The sequence below is a fragment of the Juglans regia genome, chromosome 12 (genome assembly GCF_001411555.2).
Source record: "Juglans regia cultivar Chandler chromosome 12, Walnut 2.0, whole genome shotgun sequence".
NCBI classification, from domain to species: domain Eukaryota; kingdom Viridiplantae; phylum Streptophyta; class Magnoliopsida; order Fagales; family Juglandaceae; genus Juglans; species Juglans regia.
The window spans coordinates 31,039,554-31,051,670 of record NC_049912.1 but is presented as its reverse complement, the minus strand read 5'-3'; the positions used below and the strand labels follow the sequence as shown (position 1 = coordinate 31,051,670).

Below are 12,117 nucleotides of genomic sequence, written 5' to 3'. Positions count from 1 at the left end.
TGGATGGTAGCTAAAAGAGAGAAGAAGAAAGGGAAAGACTGATTGTCGGTTGTCAGTTTTAAAAAATTCAGTCGCCGGCAGTCGATAATCTATAGAGAAGGAGAAGCAACCGACAGAGCCAAACGCGTCCTTATAGAGCTCGACCCCACCACGCAGAATTGTTGTCACCTTCAGAGAGGCGGCCCTGCCTCTTCCGTCAGCTTTGGTTCTTAGAAGTTGGACCCAGTCCATTCTGATCCGTCACCAGTAAACATTCATTTCAGAAAGAAAACACTATTTTAAATTAGATAAATAAAGATTAAAGATTTTTGTCAAATGGAAAGGCAATTCAGATAACCAAATTACACTTCCAGTGTATGCGTTTTCAAACATTAGAGGGTCCAACTACGCGAACATAGTTTTGGCTTTGATCTCTCTATCCATTCCAATTGCATATTTCTTTTTTTCCACTTTTAATGTTTCCGGTTTCGGTTTCTTCAACAAGTTGTGAGCTCGGTTTATAATCAGGCTCGTCCAAAAGAGGCGTTTGGAAAGTTCGTGTTCGTGGCTGGGATGAGGTTAAGAATGGACGGGAACTGGAACCTGGGCCAATTGTTAGGTGTCGTGGTGGTCTGCTTCTTGTGTCAGAATTTCCACTTGAGTTGCTGTCTCAACGATGAAGGTACGAGATTTTGAGTCTCTCCGATCTGGATTTTTGTGGTTCAATTTCTTTTCGGAAATTGAAGGAAAACGATTTTTTTTTTCTCGCAGGTTTGGCTCTGCTGAGGTTTAGAGAGGGAGTGTTGAGTGATCCATTTGGCGCGTTGTTGGATTGGAAAGAGGAAGATGGAGAGGTCGATCCGTGTTCGTGGTTTGGGGTTGAGTGCTCAGATGGAAAAGTTGTGGCCTTGTGAGTATTGTTTTCGGAAGGAATTTTGTTATTCTATCTTCTTTTTAGTCGCTGAGAAAATCAAAACTTCTGAGACTTTTTTTTAGGGAACTTAAGTTAATAGAATACAATGCTTAAAGTTACGGATCAACATATAGATTTTCTTTCTTTATTAAAAAGGGGAAAGATGGTCTCCAAAGCAGTTGTATTAGCGAGGATTGGAGGTTTAAGAGAAAATTCCTCTCTTAGAACGCTTTTTGATGAGTGGTAAAAGTTTCACGTTAGAACTTCATTTTTTATGGACTGATAGCAAGGAATTGCCTTGTGAAGATTTGGTTCTGTTTCTTAGTGTTGTTTATAGGTCAGAAAAGAATCTAGAGCTTCGACTTATTTACCCTTTTCATCACAAATTTTAAATAGATGGAGGGTCGTAGAAAACTTTATAGTTTTTGTTTAAATTTAAGCCATTAATTAGGCTATTTTTCCTCTCCTCAAATCATTCCCAAATGGTTATATTTATTGGATGTGCAGGAACTTGAAAGATCTTTGTCTTAGAGGAACACTGGCACCTGAACTGGCAAAGCTAGTCCAAATGAAGTCTATGTAAGCTTTATAAGTTCTACTTCCTGTTGTTCTTGAGTTAATATTTCATTTTCTTCTTTGAATCAAAATTACTTTTGCATTCTCCCTGCAGTATTTTGCGCAATAATTCTTTTAGCGGAATCATTCCTGAAGGGATCGGGGAGCTGAAGGAGTTGGAGATGTTGGATTTGGGATACAATAACTTCAGTGGAACACTCCCACCTGAATTTGGCTGTAATGTTGCACTCACAACCCTGTAGGTTTAAAATTAAACTTTTCAATTATCATTAGGGTCATCTTTCCTCTAATATTTTTCCTGTCCATATCCTAAATTTCTTTCCTGCCTGCTTTGCCAGTCTTGTGGACAACAATGAGCATCTTGGCGACTTACCTCCTGATGGACTTCTGACGCTTTCTGAATCTCAAGCAGATGAAAATCAGCTTTCTAATGCAGCTGAAGGATCATCTTGCCACAAAAGATCCGTTGCTTGGTATGCCAGCATAATAATTTGAAGCTCTTTTTGTGTGGGTCAAATACTGTACCTCAACCTGGTACACCATGGGAAATCCCCCTATATGTTTACAGGTGTGCCTGGTAATGGTTTTTTAAGTAACCTTTTGATGGTAGTCACGTGGAATTGCCATAATGCCAGAGCTGAACCAGAAAAAAACTTGAATGTAAAATGTTTGGATACATTCCTGTGTTCATAAGTTTAAAAATGTAAATTGCAGTTATTGATAGTGGTAACAGTCAATTACCCCCTTTTGCCACAGTACCTCTGTTATTTCAATTTCATTCATATGATGATTTTGAGACTTTGAGGGATTTTAAACATGGTTCTGGAACTTTCTTTATGCTTATATCATTTAAAGTATGCTTTTTATCTTTGCCAGGAACGTTGCCCAAACTGAAGACATGTTTCACAGGAGACTGCTGAAAAACATGGTTGATGAATCACAAAATATCGAAATCATAGCTTCACCACCTCCAATAAAAGTTATTATTTCTTCAGCACCACCATCACCATCCCCTTCACTGTCACCATCATCTGGGCCAAAGGCAAAAATGGATTCCCCTACTCAAATGACTTCTCCACCTTCCCAACCTTCTTCAGTGCCTTCCCCTGCAGGAAGCCCCACATCATCGGATAAAGGAAGGAATCATCTAGCTGCAATATTGGTCGGAGCAATAGGGGGTACCATTCTAATTTCAGCCATTGGTGTATATCTCTGTAAAAGCAATAAGGTAGCTACTGTCAGACCTTGGGCCACGGGATTAAGCGGACAGCTTCAGAAAGCATTTGTAACTGGTAATTCTTCTCTCTCCAGGTGGAAAATAAAGAAAAGAAAATAGTTTTTGACATCTTTATTTGATTTGGTTTGCCATGATATTTGTATTGTCAACATGACCTTTCATGGCTAGTTTTAGAGCAGTAGCCTTATATGAGTATGAGTTACAAGTTTTAAAAAAGAAAAAGAAAACCAGTCATAGGTGACAACCAGTCGATTCAAATGATCAAAATCTGACCTGGATGATTGAGGTGATCTGATATATGATTGGGCATTTGCATTTCAGGTGTTCCAAAGCTCAAGAGATCAGATCTTGAAGCAGCTTGTGAAGATTTCAGTAATGTGATTGGTTCTTCGCCAATTGGTACAGTTTACAAAGGGACACTGTCTAGTGGAGTCGAAATAGCTGTGGCCGCTGTTGGAGCGACATCTGCCAAGGATTGGTCAAACAGCTTAGAAGCACAGTTTCGGTGGAAGGTATTTCACAAACAAATTGCATTGGATTGACAGACATATGGCCCTGGACCAGGTGTGGCTTTTATGTGGTCAACCGCCCAAGAGTCTCTAATTGTTTCTGTGGTTATGGTTTCAGATTGACACATTATCAAAAGTCAACCACAAGAATTTTGTCAGCCTTCTTGGATACTGTCAGGAAGATGAGCCTTTCACCAGAATGATGGTATTCGAATATGCTCCAAATGGAACACTGTTTGAGCATCTACACAGTGAGTATCTTGCTTTCATTTGCTTTCATTTTTGCTTTCACTTTTCCTGAGCTGTTTTCAAGTGACAGTTAATGTTTTGAGAAGAAGTACTAGGTGAGGTTGGCCAAAAAACAAAAAAAAAAGGAATATAGTCGTTGCAAGGTTTCAAACTCACTTTTAAATTCCGGACACTTGGAGCCAATTATAATATTAAAGTAGGATTTGTTACAGCCTCACTGGCCGAGTCATAACAAATTTTTTTTACCAATATGTCTATATCATTAACTTCCGATATCAATTTTTTTTACCAATATGTCTGTATCATTAACTTCCGATATCTAGGATCTCCATAATGATATCACTGTGACCATCAGATTTGTCCCAAAATGACTTTGGCCGTAAAATTTATTTGTTGTCATAGTTTATGTGAACCTCCTCTTACAAAAAATCGCAAGAGACTTATTTTATATATTGAACTTTGAGGTAGAGTGCCTTTGGCTTTGTTTTCAAATACTGTCACGAACTCATACACAAGTTATCTGTATCTCATGTGGAAAAAAGTTCTGCTGCAGATTGCAAATTAATCATTTTGTTTCATTGATGTGGCAACCTCTCAAACAAGTTCTGAAAATTATTCTTCTTTCTATAACTTGAAACATGAAATGTTAAGAAGACTGTTCATTAGTTTTCTCTTTGGCCCTGGCCATTAAATGAATGGCTGAGGTTGCAAATCATTAAGATTTTGGAAATTTATGTTCGAGTAAAGGGGTTTGAGGTTGAAACATTTTTTTTATAAGTGGTTTGAGGTTGAAACATAATCAGACATTGATAGATTATATACTCTCCTTGAAGAATTTATGTGTATTAATATTTAATATCATTTGCTGAGTTTGGTGAAACTATTCAGAGGTGTTTTTGTCTTTCATCTCCTAACATTGTTGTTAAGATAATATATTTTTCATGGGTCCTGCAGTAAAAGAGGCTGAACACTTGAACTGGGGAATGCGACTGAGAATTGCAATGGGAATGGCTTACTGCCTTGAGCATATGCACCAACTGAACCCACCTATAGCCCACCACAACCTGAACTCATCAGCTGTCAGTCTCACTGAGGATTATTCGGCCAAAATATCAGAGTTCAGTTTCTGGAATGAGATAGTTGCAGCTGAGATAGAATCAGCTGGATTAAAGAATTTATATACACCATCAGTAGATCCAGAAAGTAATGTTTACAGCTTTGGTGTCATATTGTTTGAAATCGTTACCGGTAGGCTCCCTTATTCCGTGGACAATGGTTCACTTGAAGACTGGGCATCTGATTATTTGAGAGGGGGGCAACCGCTCAGAGAAATTGTCGACCCAACTTTGACAGCCTTTCATGAGGAGCAACTGGAGCTAATGGGTGAAGTGGTAAAATCTTGCGTCCACCCTGACCCTAAACAGAGACCAGCAATGAGAGAAATCAGTGCAAGATTGAGAGCCATAACTGGAATAACGCCTGAAGGAGCAAACCCAAAACTTTCTCCTCTGTGGTGGGCAGAGCTTGAGATTACGTCTGCAGATGGAAGCTGAAGTGTACAACTTGAAAACCAGGAATTTTCTACAGTTGGTGAGTCGCTAAAGAAATGCCTGCATGTTGATATGGCTTTTATTTCTCCCAGAGTAATAGAAATTACCTGTATATAACTCATCTAGGCAAATCTAGCGTTATCATTTTAACTTTGGCCGTGAAACTTATATGGAAGCACACAATAGCATAAGCATGCCTGAGTCAAGCTAAGGCATATCGTCTTTTTTTTTTTTTTTTTTTTAAGTAACAGTTGCCATGCTCAATCAACGTTTTGCAATCCCCTTGACCCTATCTACACCCCTATCTATTGGCCTCTTCCGCTTTCTTCGCACGGCTTTGATATTAAATATCCCTGAGGCCGGCTATATATCAGCCGGCACTCTCCACACACCGTGGTTGTCCATTTTGTTTTTTTTTTTTTTTAACTCAACACGCTAAATGTATTGAGGATGCAATTAACAGTAAACTAATGTAAATAATTTCACGTGCTGAGAATCAGAATAGTACCAACTCTATTACCGTGCTTCGTACAACCGGCGGCCCATTATAAAAACATGATTCAAGTCTGTCCGGGAAACGCTCATATAAATCGAGTCATTCTTTTTCAGTCATAGATCGGATGCAAATAGTAGGAATAAAATCATAAATGATACACTCCACGGTTTATATTGTGAGATTTAGGTCCCGTTTGGATACACAATAAGACCCTATTTGGATATAAAAATACTCTCAACCCATCTCATCTTATCTCATCTCATCTTATCTCATCATTATAATTTTTTTAAATTCTCATACAAAATATAATAAACAATTCAATTTTTTTAAATTTTAAAACAATAATAGTATTAAAAAATAATATTTTAACAATATTTTATTCCACTTATCTAAAACTATCTCATCTCATCTCATCTCACTATGTAAACGAGCTCTAAGACTCTGTTTGGTTGTTGGACTGTACTGAGATCAACTCAGTTCAATCTAATTTTAAACTGAATCTAACATCCAAACACAACTCTCAAATCATTAAACTCATCTCAACTCAAGACTTCTTTACGCATGGAACCCACAACCTTTTTCAATTCAACACCTCTTTATTCGCGAGATCTACAACCTTTTTCAAATTCTTATAAATATATCTAAACTCATTTTAACATCAAAACATATCTAAACTCGTCTTAAGTGAATCTCATAAAACTTATTTTATCATTTCAACTCATTACTATTTATAAAGAACTCAACTCAGTTCAACATCTAAATACAATTTTATGTTTCATCTCATCTCATCTCATATCGTCATTACAATTTTTCTAAATTTCTACATAATATAATAAATAATTCAACTTTTTCAAATTCTAAAATAATAATAATATTTTATTCAATTTTTAACTTTTATTTCTAATCAAATCATATCAATCCACTGTACAAACTATGTCTTAATTTGTCAGACAATTTTGAGGCCCTCCTCTCTTTATCCATTAAAAAAAAAAAAAACAGCAGCAAAAGGTATAGATGTCCTTATTTAAAAAAATAATAATAATAATGAAGCGTGGTGGCCTTCACGTTTATACCTCTTCTTTAAGCAATGCCAGTCGTTAACATGCAGCTTATTTAGTAGTTCGCACGTCCTTCAAAAAAGCAATGCAAGAATCGCCCCCAAGTCATCTCTCATACTTGACAGTCGACATAATATAAATCCTACCCTATTAACATCCATCCCATTGGCCCCAAAGCATTCAGTTTCCTGCTAGACTCTCCAAGCCCTGATCACTGGGAAGAAAAATGGCAAGCAATCAGCTCTTGATCCTCGTCTCATCACTCTTGTTCCTCCAGTCGGCCTTCGCTACCCTCATGGCTGCTGAACCAGCGAAGAAAACCGATGTGGTGGTCGAAGGCGTAGTGTACTGCCAGAGCTGCGAGCAGGCTGGAACATGGTCTCTGTCTGGGGCTAAGCCAATCCCTGCTGCCAAAGTCAGCGTCATTTGCAAGAACCACAAGGATCAAGTCAGCTATTACAAGGTGTTCGAAACAGATGGGAACGGTTACTTCTACGCGCAACTCGAAGGCTTCACAATGAGCCAATGTCTATTGGAGCATCCCCTCCAAGCTTGCCATGTTAAGCCTGTCTCCTCTCCTCTTCAAAACTGCAACCTCCTTACCAATGTTAACTACGGACTCTATGGCTCCCCACTTCGTTACGAGACCAAGAAATTGTTTGGAAGCAACTACGAGGCTGTCATCTACGCTGCAGGCCCCTTGGCATTCCGTCCAGATCATTGCCCTCTCCCCACTCACTTCTAATCATATCTACTCCAACCCAATTGTCGTTGGCCAATTGATTAATCCTCGTCTTAATGTTTCATATTTTCTTTCCTTTCTATATTGGGATTGACACTTTTAGTTGAACTCGATTGATTTTTCCTTTTTGCTTTTTTTTTTTTTTTTTAATTCGAAGTTAACGGGTATTGATATGAGAAATAGAAGGCACTTGTTCTGTTCCATGAATAAAATATTGTGATGCAGTTCAAAATTCTTCTGGGATACAGCCAGTAAATGTTGCATTCTCTCTTTTGGTTCGCTTTTTAACCCATCATTCGACCGCTAAATACATTGGCCTAAAAGGCATCGTAATGCTATCAACAATACGCCGTGCCAGATCACACACTGGAACAGCACAATTATTGTCACCGAAGCACCAGCTCAATGAGAAATTACTTACATCAGCCTACTGTTGATTTAATCCTCAACACACTCAGTGTGTTGAGTTAAAAAAAAAAAATAATCACTTTGTGTGGAGAGTGCCGGCTGATGTATAGCCGGGCTCCCAACTCAATTAACCAACTCGTATCTATGGAATGAGCACACGCATTCGTAGATAAAATAGTCTAAATTCACTGAAAACAAAAAAAACTCACGTAAAAATATGATAAACAACATGGCTCACTGAATTTCTTTTTCATCCATAACAAATCCAACATTTCTGAAAGTTCAAAGGCATTCCAAACATCTTAAAAGTTCAACGGCATTCCAAACATCTTATTTATGTCATCCATGGCCTCCTTTGTAAACACAGTTGGCTCAAACAGATCACGCTCTCTTGATGTTCTGGCCAAGTTTGGCTGCAGCTGAACTTCCTGGTCTTCTAGGTCGTCATCGACAAGTATTGAAAACCCACCAAAATCTCTTTCATGCTCTGGGGCTTTGTCCTGCCTTTTCGATCTCTTGCTCCGTACAAAATCCATAGGTTTCCCAAACATGTTATTTATGTCCTCCATAGCTTCCTTCAAGTTGATTGTGGGGTCTACTAACCCATGGTGGCAAACATTTTCAACTTCTGGCTCATCTAAAATAGTTGACCCAACAAACCTACAAACAACTGTGTCCTCTCTAAACTTTGACTGAGTCGAGCTCTCTACATTCTGATCGTCAGAACCTTCTGATGCAAAATCATTTGGACTAGGAAACACAAAAGCATTTCCACACGAAGCAGAAGAGATGGACCCTTCTGTCTTATTTAGAACTTCACGCTGCTCAATGTTATCCTTTTCCTCATTTTTCTCTCCAACTTCACTACCTTCTTCATCATCAACATAGATTTTTAGTGACTCCTGATCAGACTGGCAAGTACCTTCTTCCTTTGTTTGGCTTGTGCGTGATCTCCAACCAACTGGAACTGCCTCTATAGGTTCTCGAAACATGCTATTAATGGCACGCATGGCCTCCTTCATATTTATTGTAGGATCTACCAGCCCATGATGGCAAGCATCTTCAGCTTCAGACTTTCCAACAATGACTGTGTCTACGAACTTCAGTTCCTCAGACTCTCTTTCAGTAATTACTTGATGCTTAGAGATACCTCCAGGTGCAATCGTTCCAACAAATTCCTTCTTCGCAGACAGATCTTGATCTGTTCTAACGTTACAAGAATTTTCTGAAACCCTAGTATAATTAGGTTCCATTAATGGCTTCAGCCTCAGAGGACTTTCCTCTAAAATCGTCTTATGAGGTTGATGATCATCAGGGAGTGTTACAGGTAAAGCTCTGTCATGCCGGCTTCTTGTAAACATATCCTCAACTCTGCATATATTTTCATTGTTTTCTTCAGTTTTACTTCCATTTGGATAAATGCTACTGGCAGATACCAGTCCTTTGGCAGCTTTTCCTTCTTGGCGCTGCAAGACATCTGCTCATAGTTAGAAAACCAAGGACCCTCACTAATATTTAACACAGCCCATATACAAAGGCTATATATAAAAGCACTACCAGGGTCCTCTTGTTCTTGTATCTCTCCATACGGTGAAGGAACTGCTCATATGATTTCTGCAATTCATCAACAGGCTCTGCAAAGCTGCTCGACGGTCAATTTAAACGTGAATACAACTATTTCCCAAGCTTTCACCAAATAATATAAATATATTCATTAAATGGTTTATTCACCAAGTTTTTATTCCATGATTTTGGGGCGCTAAGGTTCAACCGTTCTAGCAGCATGAGAATTAGTCAATACGAGGAAAAGTCTTTATATTAACAAGATATTAGCGCAAGGACCCACTCGACATTGAAACATTGTTATAATAAGTTCAAGATATTAGCTCTCCAAAACAGATTTATCCGTGGACGTGTCCTGTACTTTAGAGATTGATTGAAAAGCCTCTCTGTTGCAAGCTGGCATTCATAGTCTCCCATACTTACATTACGCTTCTGAAGGTTTTTCCAGTAGTCCAACACACATGGGCAATATTCCAAAAAAACAAATTACATATAAACGATTAGAACCCTAAACATGGTTAAAATTCAAACTTATTGAATATAGAGCATTGAGCAAAGCAAGGACACCAGGGCCTTTGGAGCAAGCATCTACGCATAGTATCTAAAACTAGAACACTTAGGTTACGTATTGCTGTTTCAAAGTCCAGAGCACTCACTAATTTGATGCCAGCCACATTACAAAAGAATTAATACTCATTTTAATACCACTAAGGATGGAGGCTCAATAGTCCTTAAATTATTCCCATGTGGTTTCACGTGTAATAGGTCCTGGTTTGAATCCGAATATGTATTTGCCTTACACTACTGGTATAAGCTGCCTAAATATTCGTTGAATTCCCTAATGCGGCTAGAGTTAAGTTATTGCTCAAACTCGACTTAAGGGAGCGTCTGTAGCTTCCCGCCGTCTAAGTCTTTATTGTTTTGTTATTGACAGAAAGGTTTTGTTCTTGACGGAAAGGTGTTACTGTGGTCACGTCTAGGTAGGGAGGCTAACTGCCTCCTCCTACCCTTTGTACTCGGGAAAAAAAAAATTCATTCAAATGCGATGAACAAATGCGGAAAGGATTTGATTTCCCTTTCAGATGTTTGAACACCCAAAAAAGTTGAAAAATCAAAATGTAGAAGAAAACTTACTTCTGCACACCCAAATGGTACATTTTCTCCGCCTCCTCAAATTTCTTGATCTTCTCGAAGTATAGAGCATATGCCTGGTAGAACAAGGACCGCTTTGTCCCAATGTGGTTCGCCTCCATGGTCCTCAGAAGCGCTCTCGGATCGTCCACAAAATCCATCTACTCACAAAGCATATTTAAACAGATAACTAAAGTTGGGTACCTAAAAAAGTACTTCAAAAGCATAAGATTCCAAACTTGATATTAACAGTCTTCTATTTTTCGCCGGAATCAAACAACGGTTGCATAAATAAACAGAAATTAAAGGACCTAGAACCAAAGTCCTCAACAAAATAATCAAAATAGATATGGGTTTTATCAGTTACCAACTGTAACCAGACGCGGAGGTACCGCAAGTCATTTCTGTAACGCCGATCGGACTCGAAAGTCTGCGCGCACTTCTGCAAAAACCTGGGGAGCTTCTCCTTGAGAAGTTGAGAAGGCAGCGAGTCTTTCATCTTTCGGATCCCTCTAGAGGCAAATACACAAAATCCAAACAATAAAAAAAAAAAAAAGGAGAGACCCAAGCCAATGAAGCGAAGGCAAAAGCACAGAGAGAGAAATGGGGCTATACCGGATCCAAGGGAGAAGAGGATCTTTGCCAGAGTATGTTTTGATGTCTGAGATCAAGGAGGAGAAGAGGTCGGGGGTGGTGTTGTTGGCCATGGTTTTGGGACAGAGTTGGAGAGAGACAGAGCCTATGGGTAGCGGTGGTGGTGGGCTCGCCTGGAGCCAAAATACCAATTTGAATTTGCGGTCGGGTACGTAAAGGTTTTGGGGGGTTAAAGATTGATTATATTAAGAACTCATCATTACAATTTTTTTAAATTTCAATACAAAATATAATAAATAATTCAACTTTTTCAAATCTCAAAATAATAATAATATTAAAAAATAATATTCTAACAATATTTTATCATCTCAACTCAACTCACTTCAACATCCAAACACAATCTAAAACAAGATGGATGCTTAAGATACAAAAGAATTTTATAAAAGGATTTTATACACTGATGTAGTACATTAACATTCTGTCAACCACCACAAACAGCCAAATGACAAGTCATCGGCTCAGATCCCCCAGACACCTAGCAGCACATAGTCAACTATGCACACAGTGTGCGAAATGTGGTCTCCAGCCACCAACGTGCAATGCGAGCTACCGTGAGCTCTACGCTGGCAGTGCCGCTTGGATTGTTGGTGTTTTTATCTGCCCACCCTGCACGGAGAGAGGCACAGGGATAGGGCAAGGGTGGCGGTACAGGGGAGAGGAGAAAGAAAGAGACAAAAAAAAATAGGGAGAGACGTGGCACACTGTGTGGGATCTCTTTGTGTGATTGATTTGTGTTTATAGTGTTTTTCTTAAAACAATCTCAACTTATTTTATCTCATTTCATTTGATTTAATTATTATAATTATTTTATATTTTTATATAAAATAAAATAAAAAATTCAAATTTTAAAAATTTTAAAAATAAAAATAATATTAAAAAATAATATTCTAATAATATTTTATTTAACTTTTTAACTTTAATTTTAATTAATCTCATATGCAAAAACAAGCGCAATCCTTTTACTATCACTTTATTACTCTTAGTATATTTGTTTTTTTATTTTCTTTTAATTTTTTTTTAATATCTCTAATCATTAAGAAAAAATTTAAAAT

At 38.1% G+C, this 12,117-nt stretch overlaps 3 protein-coding genes across 3 annotated transcripts; 2 read left to right on the top strand and 1 right to left on the bottom strand.

The window, feature by feature from the left end:
* Positions 1–5,224, top strand: LOC108984708 (probable inactive receptor-like protein kinase At3g56050). Its single transcript, XM_018956751.2, has 10 exons — positions 1–246; positions 508–661; positions 751–889; positions 1,400–1,471; positions 1,563–1,706; positions 1,807–1,941; positions 2,345–2,760; positions 3,027–3,217; positions 3,333–3,465; positions 4,418–5,224. Exons 2-10 carry the CDS (start codon positions 553–555, stop codon positions 5,014–5,016), a joined length of 1,938 nt encoding a protein of 645 aa, XP_018812296.2. The 5' UTR covers positions 1–246; positions 508–552; the 3' UTR covers positions 5,017–5,224.
* A 1,537-nt stretch (positions 5,225–6,761) lies between these two features.
* On the top strand, positions 6,762–7,346 carry LOC108984707 (non-classical arabinogalactan protein 30-like). Its single transcript, XM_018956750.2, has one exon. The coding sequence runs from the start codon at positions 6,794–6,796 to the stop codon at positions 7,310–7,312; it is 519 nt and encodes a 172-aa protein (XP_018812295.1). The 5' UTR covers positions 6,762–6,793; the 3' UTR covers positions 7,313–7,346.
* Positions 7,347–7,876: 530 nt separating this feature from the next.
* Positions 7,877–11,185, bottom strand: LOC108984706 (probable inactive serine/threonine-protein kinase bub1). Its single transcript, XM_018956749.2, has 5 exons — positions 11,027–11,185; positions 10,779–10,923; positions 10,415–10,572; positions 9,275–9,359; positions 7,877–9,183 (listed from the first exon to the last, which is right to left on the bottom strand). Exons 1-5 carry the CDS (start codon positions 11,116–11,118, stop codon positions 8,020–8,022), a joined length of 1,644 nt encoding a protein of 547 aa, XP_018812294.1. The 5' UTR covers positions 11,119–11,185; the 3' UTR covers positions 7,877–8,019.
* Positions 11,186–12,117: the final 932 nt, after the last annotated feature.

Coding starts and splice junctions, on each gene's coding strand:
- LOC108984708 (XM_018956751.2), top strand. CDS start 553: ATGAGGTTAAGAATGGACGGGAACTGGAACCTGGGCCAATTGTTAGGT. Junction 3,218..3,332: donor AAGCACAGTTTCGGTGGAAG/GTATTTCACAAA, acceptor TTATGGTTTCAG/ATTGACACATTATCAAAAGT. Junction 3,466..4,417: donor ACTGTTTGAGCATCTACACA/GTGAGTATCTTG, acceptor TGGGTCCTGCAG/TAAAAGAGGCTGAACACTTG.
- LOC108984707 (XM_018956750.2), top strand. CDS start 6,794: ATGGCAAGCAATCAGCTCTTGATCCTCGTCTCATCACTCTTGTTCCTC.
- LOC108984706 (XM_018956749.2), bottom strand. CDS start 11,118: ATGGCCAACAACACCACCCCCGACCTCTTCTCCTCCTTGATCTCAGAC. Junction 10,573..10,778: donor TCCGCGTCTGGTTACAGTTG/GTAACTGATAAA, acceptor CTTTGTGAGTAG/ATGGATTTTGTGGACGATCC. Junction 9,360..10,414: donor TACCATTTGGGTGTGCAGAA/GTAAGTTTTCTT, acceptor ACCGTCGAGCAG/CTTTGCAGAGCCTGTTGATG.